The sequence below is a fragment of the Carlito syrichta genome, unplaced genomic scaffold (assembly GCF_000164805.1).
Source record: "Carlito syrichta isolate Samal-C Ts95f unplaced genomic scaffold, Tarsius_syrichta-2.0.1 Scaffold304031, whole genome shotgun sequence".
NCBI lineage: Eukaryota > Metazoa > Chordata > Mammalia > Primates > Tarsiidae > Carlito > Carlito syrichta.
The window spans coordinates 638326-654536 of NW_007248127.1; the positions used below are offsets into that span (position 1 = coordinate 638326).

General features: G+C 52.3%; 2 protein-coding genes across 2 annotated transcripts in view; both read left to right on the forward strand.

Moving 5' to 3' along the window:
• Positions 1-4844, forward strand: part of OAF (out at first homolog) — a gene marked incomplete at its 5' end in the record, with an annotated part of 19384 nt that extends 14540 nt beyond the window's left edge. The window contains 3 exons of the mRNA XM_021713077.1: positions 635-769; positions 1751-1931; positions 3779-4844. Of these exons, the coding sequence (XP_021568752.1) occupies positions 635-769; positions 1751-1931; positions 3779-4044 (582 nt within the window). The remainder of the gene's footprint in view (positions 1-634; positions 770-1750; positions 1932-3778) is intronic.
• Positions 4845-7742: 2898 nt separating this feature from the next.
• The window catches only part of POU2F3 (POU class 2 homeobox 3), a 94934-nt gene continuing 86465 nt past the window's right edge, over positions 7743-16211 (forward strand). The window contains exon 1 of the mRNA XM_021713078.1: positions 7743-7872. Coding sequence (XP_021568753.1) covers positions 7743-7872 — 130 coding nt within the window. The remainder of the gene's footprint in view (positions 7873-16211) is intronic.

Sequence of the window (16211 nt, forward strand, 5' to 3'; positions counted from 1 at the left end):
GGGAGATGAGCCATCCCCCCTCCTTCAGGCTGGACAGTTGCAACAGCTGTGCCAGTCTGCAGCCTCTGCCTTTAACCCCATCCTGTCCCCATTCCCCCACTCAGTGGCTGGCCAGGAGCCTGGCTGAGCAGAAGCACCAGGAGAACTTTGAGGCCTCTCCCCAAACCTACTGAATAAGAATGTCAGAGAGAGGAGCCTTGGAATTTGTACTTGAAAAAGTACAGCCCCTCCCCCATGATGCCCTGGCCAGGTGGCTGGAAGGACCCAGACCCTCCCTAATCAGGGTGATATTCTCCACCAAGGGGAGTCACCAGCTGTGAATAATCCAGGTGCCAAAACCAGGTGCTGTTTAGTTCAAGGTGAAGCCCTGTACCTTTAAAGCGTTCTCTTTTGAAAAACTCTCCAGTGGTTCATTTTTTCCAGGAAGCTTTGGAACAGTTGGGGTGTGTTCTTTCTTTTAAGTCATGGGCTTAAGTGGAAAAGATAGAAATTCCTGGACCAGCAGGAGGGCGGTGTCTGTTGCCAGGCAGTGTCCAGGCGTCCCCTCCAGGGCCCAGGTTGAGCACCGGGTGGGCTGGCGGGAAGGCCCTGCGCTCTCCAGCTTATCTCCCACTCTCTCACCCTTCTCCCTCAGGATGTGAAGATCTTCCGGGCCCTGATCCTGGGGGAGCTGGAGAAGGGGCAGAGTCAGTTCCAGGCCCTCTGCTTTGTCACCCGGCTGCACCACAATGAGATCATCCCCAGTGAGGCCATGGCCAAGCTTCGGCAGGTGAGTGCCCACCCCAGGCCTGCCCTGGCCCAGCTCTTGACCCAGAGTGCCCACCCCCACCTCAGCCTCCCACCCAGCTCGTCATCCTCATGCTGTTCCTGGATCCATTGCTCCATCACCCACCCTAGTCCTCATCCCTGGCACCTCACTCACCAGAGTCCTGAACCCCCTGATTTTGCCCTGGGCTACACCTGACCCCATAGCCCTAGATCTCGAACTGAACTCCCACTTCCCAAATTACTCCAATCCCCTCATTCCAGCTCTTCCCATTTATGATAGAGTCTAAGGGCTCGGACTCTGAAATCGGGTCAAGCAGTCACATCTCCCCCATCCATCATTAGCCAGGTGACATTGGACAAGTTACCTCACCTCCAAAGCCTCCATGTTCTTCTCAGGAAAATGGTTACTGGGAGAATTCAATGAGATAGCGTATGTCAAGTGTTCAGCCTAGTGTTCAAAACCCTTAAACCTACTGACCTGCTCTGGGTCCCTTCCTAGACCCTGTCCCACCTCCTGCAGCTTCATCCTAGTTCCCTAATGGAGCCAGTAGGGCCTGCCCAAGGCTGTCCTCACCTCTCCTCCCTTCTGCCTGACCTGCTGAGAGAGTCTCAGTTCCCCAAATTTTGGAAAGTCCATGACCCAGAGCTCATTAACCTGGGGACAGCTTACTGAGCCCGCCCACCTCAGTTTCCCAGGAACACCTCAGAATTTCCCATCAGGCTGCGAAGGTCAGCCCAGTGGACCAGCAAATAACTTGGGAGCAATCCATTCTGGGTGGAAGCTTAGAAGGCTTGACTGCACTCTGGACATCAGTGGTTAGAGGTGGGTGGAGCTGGGTGTCCCTCAACTGCCACCCTGCAGATGGCCCTGAAGTTCTCAAGGCAGCCAGCCTGGGCTTGCCTGACTCTCAGGGATCAGGAGAAGACAGGCAGGAACATCCTGACGTGAGGCTAGGTAAGAGTGGCTTTCTCCCACACACAGAAAAATCCACGGGCAGTGCGGCAGGCCGAGGAGGTCCGGGGCCTGGAGCAGCTGCACATGGACGTTGCCGTCAACTTCAGCCAGGGGGGCTTGCTGAGCCCCCATCTCCACAACGTGTGTGCTGAGGCCGTGGATGCCATCTACACCCGCCAGGAGGACGTCCGGTTCTGGCTGGAGCAAGGTCAGCTGGGTGCTGGGTGCTGCCTACTGCTGGTCAGAGGGAGGGAGACAGGGGAGACAGCATCGAGCAGCAGAGGAGGGAGGGAGTATCATAGCTGAGTGGACTTTCTGTTTGTTCACGAGACATTTACTGAGCACGTACAGAGATGTATCCACACAGCAATCAGGCATGAGACACCCAGTTCCTGTATCCCAGAAGTTGACTGGGGGTAGACCTTTACAACGTTAAATGTGATCGAGTTTAACGATGAGCTACAGGTGTTTGAGGGGGGCGGCTAAACCAGGCTATAATTAGTCAGGGAAGGCTTCCTGGAGGAAGTGGTGCCTTTGTAGCTATTCAATGAGAAGAAACAGCCAGCAGACAGGAACCCATTCCAGGCAGGGACACACAAACTCTGCTAGGCCCTGTGGAGGGATATTTCCAGATACTTCCCCTCATCCCTGCCCTTAGTGAAGATGCAGGGAGGGGACCTTCTATCATGGGGGAAGGGAAACGGGCATCAATTTCTCCCCTGCCCACCTCTGCTGCTGCCTCTCAGAAATTAGCTTCATTCTTCCTGCCAGCATCTCTCCCCAAGATCCTCAGGAACTCCTCCCAACTCTATGTGCCTTACTGACCTCTGTGACTTCAATGCCGACTCACCTGGGTGCTTTTCCCAAGTCCACCCTCAGGTCTGCTGTGTAAAGGAAACAGAGATATGTCACCATTCCAACTCCAGGCCCCTGAGCCTTCTGCACAGCCAGCTGTGCACTAGAGAAATGCTTGCCCCTCCCAAGGCAGGCCTGGATTGAGAAGTACCCAACAGAGCTGTGGTTATGACCCTCACACATGCGGACACACACAGGCAAACACACGTATACTCCCCAGTAGCCTGCACCCCAAACTAAGGGGCAAGCTTGCTATGTGCACCTCCCAAAAGCTGGTCCCTCCCACAGCCACTGAACCAAGCCAGCCGGTTCCGTGCCCTCTTCCCTGGCACCCCTCACAGGCTCATTCTCCTGTCTGCCCCAAGCCCTGGCCACCCTGACCTCCTTCCTGCCAGAGATGCTGGCAGAAAGGAGTGAAGCTAATTTCTGAGATGCAGCAGTAAAGGTGGACAGGGGAGAAATTGATGCCCATTTCCCTTCCCCCATGATAGAAGGTCCCCTCCCTGCATCCTCACTAAGGGCAAGGATGAGGGGAAGTATCTGGGTATCTCCCTCCACAAGTCCTAGCAGAGTCTGTGTGTCCCTGCCTGGAATGGGTTCCTGTTCTCTGGCTGTTTCTTCTCACTGAATAGCTACAACCATGTGCTGTCCTTTTCCTGCCCAGTCCTACTCAAATACCACTTTTCCTAAGAAGACTTACTTCTACCCCAGCTCCCCACATCTCTATTGCAGCACACTCAAGGATGGTGATTTTTTAAAGCATCAGGCAGCAGCATGGATGAGCAGAGGCCTTGAAGTCAGGCAGATCTGGGTTCCGTTCCTGACTTCACTCTTACTGTGTAATTGCGGCCAGACCGTTCAGCTTCTCTGGGCCGATTTTCTCAGCAGTAGAACATAGGTGATGGTCCTTAGCTCCTGGGGTGACAGAAAGCGGTGCTGTACGTAGAGTCCCTGGCATGCAGCTGGGATGCCCTAGGTGAGAGTGCTTGTTGTTGAATCCATCTCTCCCTCTGACCTGGCGAGGAGCCTGGTGCCCAGGTCTTACCTCTGCACCCTAGTGGCAGCCCTGGGAATGGAGGTGTCTATGAATGCCTGTTGTATGACTGAGAAGACCCAGCAGAGAACAGCAGCCGCAGGTGGCTGAGGGCGCCCCCTCCCTTTCTCCCTCCTCCCTCCCTGACCCTTTCCTCTCTCCTCCAGGTGTGGACAGCTCTGTGTTCGAGGCTCTGCCCAAGGCCTCTGAGCAGGCGGTGCTTCCTCGCTGCAGGCAGGTGGGGGACCGAGGGAAGCCCTGTGTCTGCCGCTACGGGCTGAGCCTGGCCTGGTACCCCTGCATGCTCAAATACTGCCACAGCCGTGACCGGCCTGCGCCCTACAAGTGTGGCATCCGCAGCTGCCAGAAGAGCTACAGCTTCGACTTCTATGTGCCGCAGAGGCAGCTGTGTCTCTGGGATGAGGACCCCTAGCCCTGCTAGGGGGTGGGGAGGCCCTGGGGATGGCTGCTGTGGGCCCATTGCCCCTTCCCCAGCCATCAGTGGAGGTGGCAACCCCCATCTGAGGCCTTAGTTCCCTCCCTCCTGCTCCTCTGACCCCTCGGACTCCATCTGCCATGACTGTGAAAGGGGTATGGCATGGCAGGGGGTCACTAACTCATGAAGGCAGGCCCCACCCCCACCCTGTGCCTTCCTTGGGGCAGAGACAGGGAAAGGGACTCCCTCCAGACTTGCAGCCCTCCCATCCTGCCTCTCCCCTGAAGGTTTCACTTCCAAAGTGCCAAAATGTGATGGCCTATGAGCTTTCTGTTGAACTGTTTAAAGGTGTAGACCCTGAAAGAAGTCTATGCCTGCAACGCCCACCTCCCCACACGCAACTCCCCCCCACACACACATTGGGAAGGCGCTGACCCCTCAGTACCTTCCCACTTCCTAATAAGGACCATAACCCCCAGAGAGGGAGCTGTTAGGGACTGAGGCTACTGCCCCTGGACAATTACAGCACATTCTTCTCACTCTGGCCCCAGGGCCGACCGGGGGTGGATGTAGACCTCCCACCACTGAGACAGACCACCTGTGCCTTTCCCCAGACCTGGACTTTGCGGCCAGAGCAGACGCCAGCTCTTTCTCCCTCTAAAAAGAAATATTTTTGTAAGGTTCTGGGACAGGGAGGGAGCATGAAGTACGAGGAAAACTTGAATTCCAGATTTTTAATGCAAAGTATTTATCATTTGTACCAGAAATAAAAGTTTAAGTTTTTACTTGATTGACAACTCTAGACTGGGCGTTCAGAACAAACTTTTGGCCAATGCTGCCACCTGGTGTCAGAAGTGTCTCTTTACTCGATCAATGAGCGATCTTAGGAACAACTTCTAAAGCATCTACTGTGTGCTCCACCACTTGAGAGAGGAAGAGGGAAATTATGTCATTAAGGAAGGCTATGATAAAACTTCTGCACTCAAGAAGATGAGACAGGTAGGGAGTGATAGCTCATACCTGTAATCCCAGCACTTTAGGAAGCCGAGGCAGGAAGATCCCTTGAGTCCAGGAGTTCCAAGACCAGCCTGCACACATAGTGAGACTTCATCTCAAAAAAAAAACTGGGCGCATTGACTCACACTGGTTATCCCAGCACTTTGGGAGGCGGAGACCAGAGGATTGCCTGAGCTCAGGGATTCAAGACCAACCTGGGCAACTTGGCGAGACCTCTTCTGTACAATAAATCAAAAATTTAGCCAGGCATGGTGGCGCACACCTCTAGTTCCAGCTACTTGGAAGGCTGAGGTGGAAGGATCGCCTGAGCCCAGCAGGTTGAGACTGCGGTGGCCATGAGCATGCCACTGCACTCTGGCATGGGTAACAGAGTGAGACTCTGACTCAAAAAAAAAGACAAACATAGATGCAACTATAGTAAGCCAGTCAGTAATAGCCGATACTAAGACAAAGTATAAGACTGAGTCTTGGAACCAGACTTCAGATCTGGAATCTGCTACTTACTTGCTGTGCAGCCTTGGGTCAAGTTACTTTACTTCTCTGCTCCCCAGCTTCCCCAACTATAAAATGAGCCTACTGGTGAGACTCAAGTGAATTCTTGCATCTCAAGTGCCTAGCACATAGGGAGTGCTCCCTGTGCTCGCTGTTATTAATATTGTTACTATTAGAAAAACAGACATTCCCACATCTGTAAATCTGGGACAACTAGGTCAGTCATCTGGAAGATTCTTCACTTCCAAAGCATCTTCCAGCATAAAGAGGCTATAATAGGAAGGGCTGGGCAGGGTGCTGGAGAGTTTGAGAAGCAGGGCTGTGCAGGCTGCATTTAGTGGGGAAGGCTTCTTGGAAAGAGGGGCATGACGTGAGGCTGGTAGAGGGTAACAGTTTGACGAGGTGGAGGCAGGAGTGTTTCAGGGACTAGGAAAAGTCTTGTGGGCCCCCCAGAAGACCCCAGGAGACCCAACTTTCTTAGGAGGGAGAAGAGAGGGAGCATTGGATCCTTCCTTGGAGGGAGAGAGGTTTGCAGGGGTTCCCTTTTCTCTGTTTCCCAGAACGGGCTGCTGCTGCCCCTGTGCAGGCCAGAGGGTGGTGGAAGCCAGGCTTGCTTGGCCTTGGTCAAGCTGCAGTCGGTGGGGAGGTTCCTTCCAGGTGGGCCCGCCTCCTGTCTGAACCTGTTTTAAAGGACCAACTTCAACTTCGCTGGGGGATGAGGGGAGGAGCTGCCCCCACCCGAGGCCTTTCCCTCCTTCCCTCCTATCAAATCTGGGACCTCCGTCCTGAGCCCCAACCTCCAACTGCTGCTCCAGGCAGGGGAGGGGATACCTGGAGAGGCCTCTCCCACCCTATGTGTGTGCCTTTAGTGCTGGAGGTGGAGTCCCCACATCCTCCATATACCCTCCCTATTGACTTCCAAAAATAATGCTTTTTAAAAAAGCAATGTTGGCCAGGCATGATGACTCATGCCTATCATCTCAGCACTTTGGGAGGCAGAGGCGAGAGGATTGCCTGAGCCCAAGGGTTCGAGCCCAGCCTGGGCAACCTGGCAAGACCTGGTCTCTGCAATAAATCAAAAAATTAGCCAGGGGTGGTGGCATGTGCCTGTAGTTCCGGCTACTTGGAGGACTGAGGTGGAAGAATCACCTGAACCCAGTAGGTCGAGGCTGTAGTGGCCGTGAGCATGTCACTGCACTCCAGCCTGGGCGACAGAGTGAGACTCTGTCTCAAAAATAAAAATAAAAATAAGAAACAAAAAAGCAATGTTTTCAAGACTTGGTGTGTTTTTCTGACCATCCTTGACTAGCATCTCCAAGTCCTCCTGTCCCCTGCAGTGAGGGGGCTCTGGACACCATCACTACAGACATCCCTATCCTGGGTCCCCTCCTGATCTTAGGGGACAGGGGTGACAATTAAGATTCCCTGAGACGTTGGGGCTGACTTCACATTCTGCAAAATGGATGCCTCCTGTAGGGGCCACATTCCAGGGGCCAAGTAATAGTCCACTATTTCAAACTATGTTCCTACCCACCTCGGCCTCACAATCACTGTGCCTGACATTTCGCCATGAGTCATTTCTCTGCTTAGATTCCCATCAGAACTACTTGGGACTTGTTAAGATAGATGTAGATGGTCAACTATTTGAGAAATGCTGAGATAAGAGTTTCCTATCCTCAGGGGGCCTTTGCGGCCATGTGAAAACACCTGTGATTAGCCAGGCGTGGCAGGAGCATGCCTGTAGTCCCAGCTACTCGGGAGGTTGAGACAGAAGGATAGCCTGAACTCGGGAGGTCAAGGCTGCAGTGAGCTGTGATTATGCCCCTGCACTCCAACCTGGGTGACAGAGTGAGACCCTGACTCTAAATAAAAAATAAAAATTTAAAAAACATCAATGAGAGGTAACATCAGTATTCATTTCTCTGTGCATGTTAGGGCTTAACAAAGTGTCTTCATATAAATTAGCCCATTGGCTCCTCATACTGATTCTGTAGCATTTTATAGATGTGGTTCACCTATAAAATTCTGTGACGTGCCCAAGTTCAGACAGCTAGCTAGAACAGAATTTCAGGGGTTAGATCTGACCCCCTGGGCTTCTTACCCTGTGCTGCCTCCTATCCCAAAAGGCTTTATCAGGTGGGCCAGCTAGAATCTCAGGCAGCGCAGTTCACCCACAGGAGGGCGACATGGACTGGATGGGACGAGGAGGTGTACAGAATGTGGACAGAGTGTGGAATGTAGGGGGACAGAGTGTCCAAAGCTTCTCTGGGACCAGAGTTGGCAGGAGCAGGTTCTCGATTGGTCCTCTTTGTGAAAGTAAGCAAAGTGCCCTCCCGGAAGACCAGAAACCCAGCCCTCTGGGGTTTTTTTAGGGGGGTCCCCCTTTATATGTACAGAAAGAGAGAGAAAGTCTTATTTTAAGGAATTAGCTTACTGGATTTGGGGGTCTGGCAAGTCAAAAATCCTAGCAGACTGGCAATCTGGCAGCTCAGGCAAAGGTGGATGTTGTAGTCCAGAGTCTGGGATTTGTAGGGCAGGGCAGCAGGCTGGAAGCTCAGACAGGATTTCTATGTTATAGTCTTGAGGATTCTTTCTTCAGGGAACCTCCATGCTTGCTCCTAGGGCCCTCAACTAACCGGATAAGCCCCCCCCCCCCACATTATGAGGATAATCTCTTTCACTTAAAGTCAATGGCTTCAAGGGCAGAATCAGCAGATGCTGGTCACTGCTAGGAGAGGGAGGGTGGCGGGGGGCACACGGTAACATACCGAGTATCTGGTCCACTATCAGAGAGACAGGACCACCTAGAAGCCCAAACTTCACCTGCATGCAACCTACTTATGTAGTTAATCCCCACTTGTACCCCACAAATATATATATATAAAAAGTCAACTGCTTGACGCCAGGCATGGTGGCTCATACCTATAATCCCAACATGTTCGGAAGCTGAGTGAGGCAGGAGGATCACTGGAGGCCAGGAGTTCAAGACCAGCCTGGGCAACATAGCAAAACCCTGTCTTGACAAAAATATTTAAAAATTAGCTAGGCACAGTGACTCATGCCCGTAGTCCTAGCTACTAAGAAAACCCTTGAATCCAGGAGTTTGAGGCTGCAATGAGCTATGATGGCACAACTGCACTCCAGCCTGGGCAACAGAGAGGGAGAACCCTGCCTCTAAAAAAACAAAATGTCAACTGATTGTAAAGGTGAATCACATCTACAAAATACCTTCACAGAAGAACCAGTGTTTGACCAAACAGCTGGACACCAGAATCTAGCCAGATGGCATATAAAATTAGGTACCACACCTGCCATCATTTGGTATTATCATTAAATAGTCGCCTTCTGACCAGAGAGAACATGATAGCATTCCAGAGCATATTCTCAGTATCAACTCTTGGCTGTAGCCAGGGGACAGCTGAGCTGGCTGTTCCCCTCTCCTCCCTCCACCCTGGCATGTGCTTGAGGAGGCTGGCCTCTGCATCACTGGGCTTCCTCTTCTGACTTCAGCCAATGAGAAGTGCCTCAGATGGGAGGTAGAATGAGAGAGCAGTGGGGCTCAATTTCCCTGGTTCTCGCTGTTTCTGCACCACACCTGTGGCATTGGCCTCATTCCCTGAAGGCTCCAGACCTCCTTCACTCCTGTCCCACTGCCTCCCTCTCTTACCTCTTCAGACCTGGCTTTTCAGTGCCACTCCTCTTGGTGCTGGTTCCCTTAAGTCTGCTCACGCTTCTGCCCATAAGTGACATCATCATTAAAGGCACTGTGACTGGGCGTGGTGGCTCACGCCTGTAATCCCAACACTTTGGGAAGCTGAGGTGGGAGGACTGCTTGAGTCCGGGAATTCAAGACCAGCTAGGGCAACATAGTAAGACCCCAATTCTACAAAAAATTCAAAAAAATTAGCCGAGTGTGGTGGCACATGCCTGTAGTCCCAGCTACTCAGGAGGTTGGGGTGGGAGGATTGCCTGAGCCCAGGAGGTCGAGGCTGTGGTGAGCAATGATTGTGTCACAGCACTCCAGTCTGGGCAAAAGAGTGAGACCTCGACTCAAAAAAATTCAATAGTAATAATAATAAGGCACGCTGAGTTGATTCTGTTTTCCTGCATAGGCCCTGACTGTAACCACAGTGGTCCCAGCTGGGGACCTAAAAGGTTTGATGGTAGAAGGGAAGTTGTCAAAAGCAGGGATGGAAAGCATGGGCTCACTTGGCAGGGACTAAATACAGAACTTCCCTGTGGAAAAGGGGCTTCTGGTGGAGCAAGGGAAAGATGGGGCCCAGGCAGGCTCAGGACTCTGCCTCTCAGTGCAGTGTCCACACCCCCTGGGATGGCCCTGGCTTCTGCTGCATGTCACCCTGTGAAGCAGTCCCTATTCCTAAGCAAGGAGAGACAGGATGTAGAAACATTCCACTCCAGCTCCCTCCTCTCCAACACTGCAGGAGACAGGCAGCCTGCGAGGACCACCACACCACCCCCTGAGCTGCCTGGCTCCCCATCATGACAGAAATCATAACAGCCCTTCTTCCTGACCCCAGGGCTCTGAATTCCAGCCCACCTCCCTTCCTTGGGACCCACCTCTCTGGGGAAATTGTCCCCTCTCTTTCTCTTCCATCTCTCTCTTTCCTGCTTCCTCCCCATTGGCCCTGAGAAAATTCAAATCTTTCCTATCTTTTTTTTTTTTGAGTTGGAGTCTCACTCTGTTGCCCATACTGGAGTGCAGTGGCCGCTCCCGGCCACCACAGCCTCGACCTGCTGGGCTCCAGCGATCCTTCCACCTCAGCCTTCCAAGTAGCCGGAACTACAGGTGTGCGCTACCATGCCCACCTGTAGTTTTTGATTTATTGTAGATTTTTTGATTTATTGTAGAGATGAGGTCTCACTGCCCAGGCGGGTCTCTAACCTGTGGGCTCAGGCAATCTGCTCACCTCAGCCTCCCAAGGGTGCGGGATTACAGGCTGAGCCACCGAGCTGGGGCCAGGCTGGGCTCATTGGCTCAGCCTGTAATTCCAGCACTTTGGGAGGCCAAGGTGAATGGATTGCCTGAGCCCGCGGGTTCAAGACCCACCTGGGCAACTTGATGAGACCTCATCGCTACAATAAATCAAAAAAATTAGCCAGGTGTGGTAGCAAGCACCTGCAGTTCTGGCTACTTGGAAGACTGAAATGGAAGGATCGCCAGAACCCAGCAGGTCGAGGCTGTGATGGCTGGGAGCGTGCCACTGCACTCCAGTCTGGGTGACAGAGTGAGACTCCAACTCAAAAAAAAAAAAAGAAAAAGAACAAAACAGTGCTGGGTACAGTGGCTCATGCCTGTAATCCCGACACTTTGGAAGGCCAAGCAAGGAGAATTCCTTGAGCCCATGAGTTCAAGACCAGCCTGTGTAACATAGTAAAACCTCATCTGTACCAAAAAAAAAATGTTTAAATTAGCCAGGTTGGTGGCACACGCCTGTAGTCCCAGCTACTCGAGAGGCTGAGGCAGAAGGATCACTTGAGCCCAGGAGGTTGAGGCTGCAGTGAGCCACGAGAACACCACTGCATTCCAGCCTGGGTGACAGAGTGAGACCCCCAGTCAAAAAAAAGAGCAAAATAAAAATATCTCAAACCTAAGTCCCTCTCTACCTCTGCTCTATTTCTCTCTCCCTCAGTGACAAACCTTCTGCCGGCATCCTCCTCCCCAGCAATTCCCAACTTCGGAATCACTACTCCAGGCTATGCTGCGATCAGCTGTGATGTGTGTTGCAAGTCATCTGTTCCCAAACTGGTGAACTGTTTCCACCTGAGTCGGGGCAGATTCAAGGTCCTCATGTGGACACCATCACCCTCACTCTCATGCTTTTTCACCTCTTGTTCTCAGTTTTTTTCTGAATTTCACAGGGTTCCCCAAATGTTCCACTCACCCTTGTGGCATATGTTTGCTCCCTTTGCTTTTCCCATCCTAGCTGAGCACCTCAGTTTTGATGTTCCTTCCTCCAAGAAATTTTCCCCAATGTCCCCAGATTTGATGAAGGTGTGCTCACAGCAGGTCTCCCTAGCACTCTCTGCCTTCCTGTTAGAGCTCATGCCACAGGATGAAGAAAGCATCAACCCACTGTAAGCTTCCTGAGGGTAGGGACAGTGTCTGTTACTAGCTATAGCCTAATACAGCTCCAGTGGGTGCTCCATCCTGCTGTAAATAGATGAATGGCCACTGATCTCCCTCAGGTGTGAATGTAGGGTTGGCATGCAGCTCCAGAAGGCTTTATGGGAGGTAGGACATTTAAACTGGCAGAGCTGTCCAGAAATAGGACAGCACAATAGGCTGGGAGCTGCAGTCACAGCATCACCTGAGCAGACCCAAGCCAGACTTCACCTGGGGTTCCGTGGTCAGGTCTGACCTTTGATGGGGAGCAGGGGCTAAAAGACCCCAAAATGGCCTGAAACTAAAATTTAATTTCTCCAGCTTGCCTAGAACTGGGGCCCTCTCCTGTGGCTCCCCCAGAAATGGATGGGCATTCCTGGCGAGACCTCTCCCAGGTCGGTGCAAGAGTCAGGGTCACATGCCCAAGACCACAAGAGGGCGTGCTGGGCCTAGACTTGCCCTGAGTGTGCAGGTAGACCAGGAAGGTTACCTGGGAGAGCCAGCAAAGGGCGGGCTGAGGCCAGGCTCTGTTGAAGGTGTGATTAGAGAGGTCCAGCCCTGGCCCAACGCTGGTCTCACGGCCAAAAAAGTTGATTGGGAGACAGAGTTGTTGTTTTAAAATTAAATCATGAAAAATAAAATAATATGCATGTTATAACTATTAGCTGAACGTTTAAGTGCAAAATGGACAAGGAATTTGTGTGTACTCCCCCTCAACATGGATGCAGGCTGGGTACTAGGGGAGGGGAAGATGTCCCCCAGGTGGGGGTGGGGAGTATTCAGGATTATGAATATCGGGATAGGAAACAACTCTGTGTCCTGACTCCAGTGTCCCCTCCCGTTCACTCCCCAGACACAGTTGCTTTATTCTAGTTCCCAAAAAAGCCTCTCATCTTGTCACCCTGACACTAACTCCCTCCACCTGGTTCTGCAAATGCCTTCTGGCAATAGTACCGTCAGATTTGCTCTGAGGTGTGATTTAAGAGAGGCCTGGAAGTCCTTCCTGGTCTCTACCCTGCTTCCATCTGTTTTTTTTTGTTTGTTTGTTTGTTTGGGAAGCCTGAGTTTGGATCTACTCCCTTTCATCACCCCAAGGCAGGGTGTTGACCCCCACCCTGCATCCCCATGCTCTGGCCCCACGGCCCATCTGGCAGAAGGAAGAAGCTAGAAGGGACTTGTTGCTTGGTGGCCTTCCAGGACGCCTCGCTCTCCACCCTTCTTCCAGCCCTGACAACTCAATTCAGCTGACACGACAGGAAATGGGAGTGAGTAGCAGGACCTGCAGTCAGGAAGGACACTTTTCTCTGCTGGGCCCACCTCCCTCCTGGCACCGCCCTCTCCAGGGCTGTAGACCATTTCCATCCAATGTGGCTGGAAGACGTGCTTGACTCCTAGAGCTTTCTGTTCTTGAAGCAAAAGAAACTGTTCACATGCTCAAGGAGAAATTGGAGCCTGGGGAGCTAGTGACTCCCTTGAGGTGCAGCCAAGGGGCTTAGATGACACTCCAAGAGGACCAGGAGGATCAGGGGCGGGATCAGAGCTGATCACACTTTCAGAACCACAGCATCCTGGGGTGAGGTTTTGGCGACTCTGAAAAAGTCCTCCAGCTGTTGAGAGAGGGTGGGGTAAAGGAGGGAGGGAGAGAGCATTTGCATTTCATTTGCATGTAGCTCTTTTGATGTCCAAAGGCACTGAAATTTCCTGTCCTGGCTTCTTTTTCCCTTTCTTTCTTCTGTTCCTTTCTAACCTCCAGGCAACACCCTATCTCTTTCTCTTCCCCACAGCTTTTCCTCTCCTAGGCTTCACAGGGACTTGGAGTATCAGGCCCAGGGGGTTGGCACCTTCCCTACCGCTTGCCTCGGGCCCAGAATTCAGGAAGCTGGTTTCGTGGAGACCAGGGGCGCTGGGAAGGAGGGAGGGATAAATGCACTCCCATTCTGGTTCATCTAATTGAAATGATTAGCAGTCAGAGAAATAAAGGAAGGAATAAAGGAAGAAATAAAGGAAGAAATAAAGGTGATCCACCCCTCTCTCATGTCTCCATACACACATGCCACGCACTGCCCCAGGCTTTTAAGACCCAGGAAGGGCATGTGAAGAGGAGCAGGGAAGAGTAGGTGGGTCTCTGCTGAGCCAGGCCGCTTTCTCTATTCCCCTTGCCAGGGGCCTCAGGGCCCTCAAATGAGGGGGTCAGAATGATATCTAGGTTCCTTCTGCCTAAACTCATCTGATAACAGAAGGAAGAAGAGAAGGGGAGGCTCAGATTCAGACACTGAAGAGCGAGATTGACAGCAGCGGCCTTGGGGCCTGCAGCCTGGGTCTAACGTCCCACTCCATCATCCACTAGCTATGTTAACCTCCCTGAGCCTCAGTTTCCTCATCTGTAAAAGGGGACTAATGATTCTACCTAAGATAGCATGTGTTCGGCATGGAGTACAGTTCTTGATACATAGGAAGCACTCAACCTATATGTATTGAATGAGTGAGTAAATAATGAATGTGAGGGATCTGCCATCTTCTCCCTACCCTCTCCCACCCTTTGATCCTCCCACCCTCCCACCCCCATGTTTGGAACCCAAAATTGTGCCTTCAACTGTGAACCTCCATGTCCCCCTCCTCCCCAGGATCCCAGAATCCTAGGCTGCTGGAATTGGAAGGCCCTTGGAAATCACCATATATAAGCTTTTCTGGCTTTTGGAAAACTAAAGCCCAGAGAAGAAATGTGACTTTGCACATAGAAAAAAGCAACAGGTCCCAGATATGGTGGTCAGAGATTGAGACCTTCGGTACAGTGTTATGCAAATGATATTCAAATAGAGATATGAAAATCACAAGCACACAGGGGTATATAAGCTGTGTGCAGGCATTTTTCTAGAAGGATGGCAGGTGAGTGCAGTTGTGGATAAGAAATGGACCTCAGGGAAGGGGCCAAGCTTGAAGTGGAGGAAGGGAAGAAGAGGAAAGGAAGGGGCAGAGGCTGAGTGTCCCGAGAGGGATCCCTTGGGTCCCTGGGCCTCCAGCACGCCTTTGTTGGTCTCTTCCTCCAACCAGAAGAAACAAGAAGGCTCCCCTCCCTTCTTGCCAGGAGTGGGTGAAGGGGAGGTCAATGTGACTGGGAGAATGGTTTGTGGACCTGAGGCAGCACTTAAGCACTTCCTATTCCTCTGGGGCCACTGTGGCACCCATGGAACACTTTCTGATATCTCATGTGCGCCCAACCTAGCCCAGCAGCTGGGCTTGGAGGGGGTGGGGGGGAGAGGGACTGAATGAAGCAGCCAATCAGTTAAAACCAGGAGGTAGGCTAAGAAAAGGCCCACAGAACCTGCCACAGTGGAAGTTCAAAACATTGGAGTATCATGGTAATTTACTAAATGATAGATCACTGCTAACTTCAGAAGGAGGGACATTTGCACTGTGCATGGAGGGAGTAGAGTGCAGTGCTTTTGACCAAGAGCCCTGATGCTTACTGGCTGTGTAACATGGGCAAGTTAAACTCTCTAAGCCCCGTCTTCACCATCTATAAAATGGAAATAATAATAGTACCATGTACCGGTTATCGTGAGGATTAAATCAGATCTAAAGGCACTAGAGATGCCTTTAAAGCGTTGGTCAGCACAGCGCCTTGCACATAGTGCAGGTGCAATACATGCTGTGTAGTGGGAAGAACATTGTAGGTAAGGTAGAGAGGCAGAAAAGCTCAGGGCCTTCTGTGAGTGGGAAGTAGTCCTTGGGACTGGGTTAGCACCTGCCCGATGGGTAAAATGAGCTCGAGGAGGTGAAGAACCTTGCCTCATGCCACACAGCTGGTAAGGTGTGTTGACGAGGAGTCCTCTCTGGGAAGAAAGGCCAGGCACTACCTTCCAGTCTGCACATGGCCTGTGGGCTCCCGTGCAGGTGGTCCCTTGGCTTCTTCTGGGCCACTTACTGGGCACCAAGGAGAGGAGGACATAGGGTGAGTGGGGACTCAGCTGATGAGTCTCCGATGGGTGCTGCAAAAAGCCCCAGAGGCTGTCATAGAGCGGCAGAGCAACCGGGGACCTGGCGGTGGTGGAGAGGGGCAAGCCAGAAGCAGCCGTCTTCAGTTGGAAAATGTGATAATAAACGGAACCCACCTAGATCCCCAAACGTTGTGAGGCCACCATGGGGGCCAGGTGCTACTTCATCCTATAGAGGCACCAGCTATTGAATAGCCCCTACTCGTTTCACAGATGAGGACAACGAGCGCAGAGAGCGAAGAACCTCGTCTCATGCCACACTGCTGATAAGCGGTTGAGTCAGAATTCCAAAACGGAACTCTTTCCAGCATAACTTCTCCAAACACTCCAGATTCCTTGCAGCGCTCGCATTCAGAGAGTCTGTCCAGACGGAAGCCCAGGCTCGGGTTGGATGACCTGCCGGGGGTTCCTAAAAAGGGCGAGCTGGCCTAGGCCCCCGCCCCGCTGCGGGCGCGAGGGACAGGGCCCGCGCGGCCGGGTGGGGGCAGACAGGTGTTCCGCAGGGTCAGACCCGCCCGGCGGCGCCCCCGGCCCCC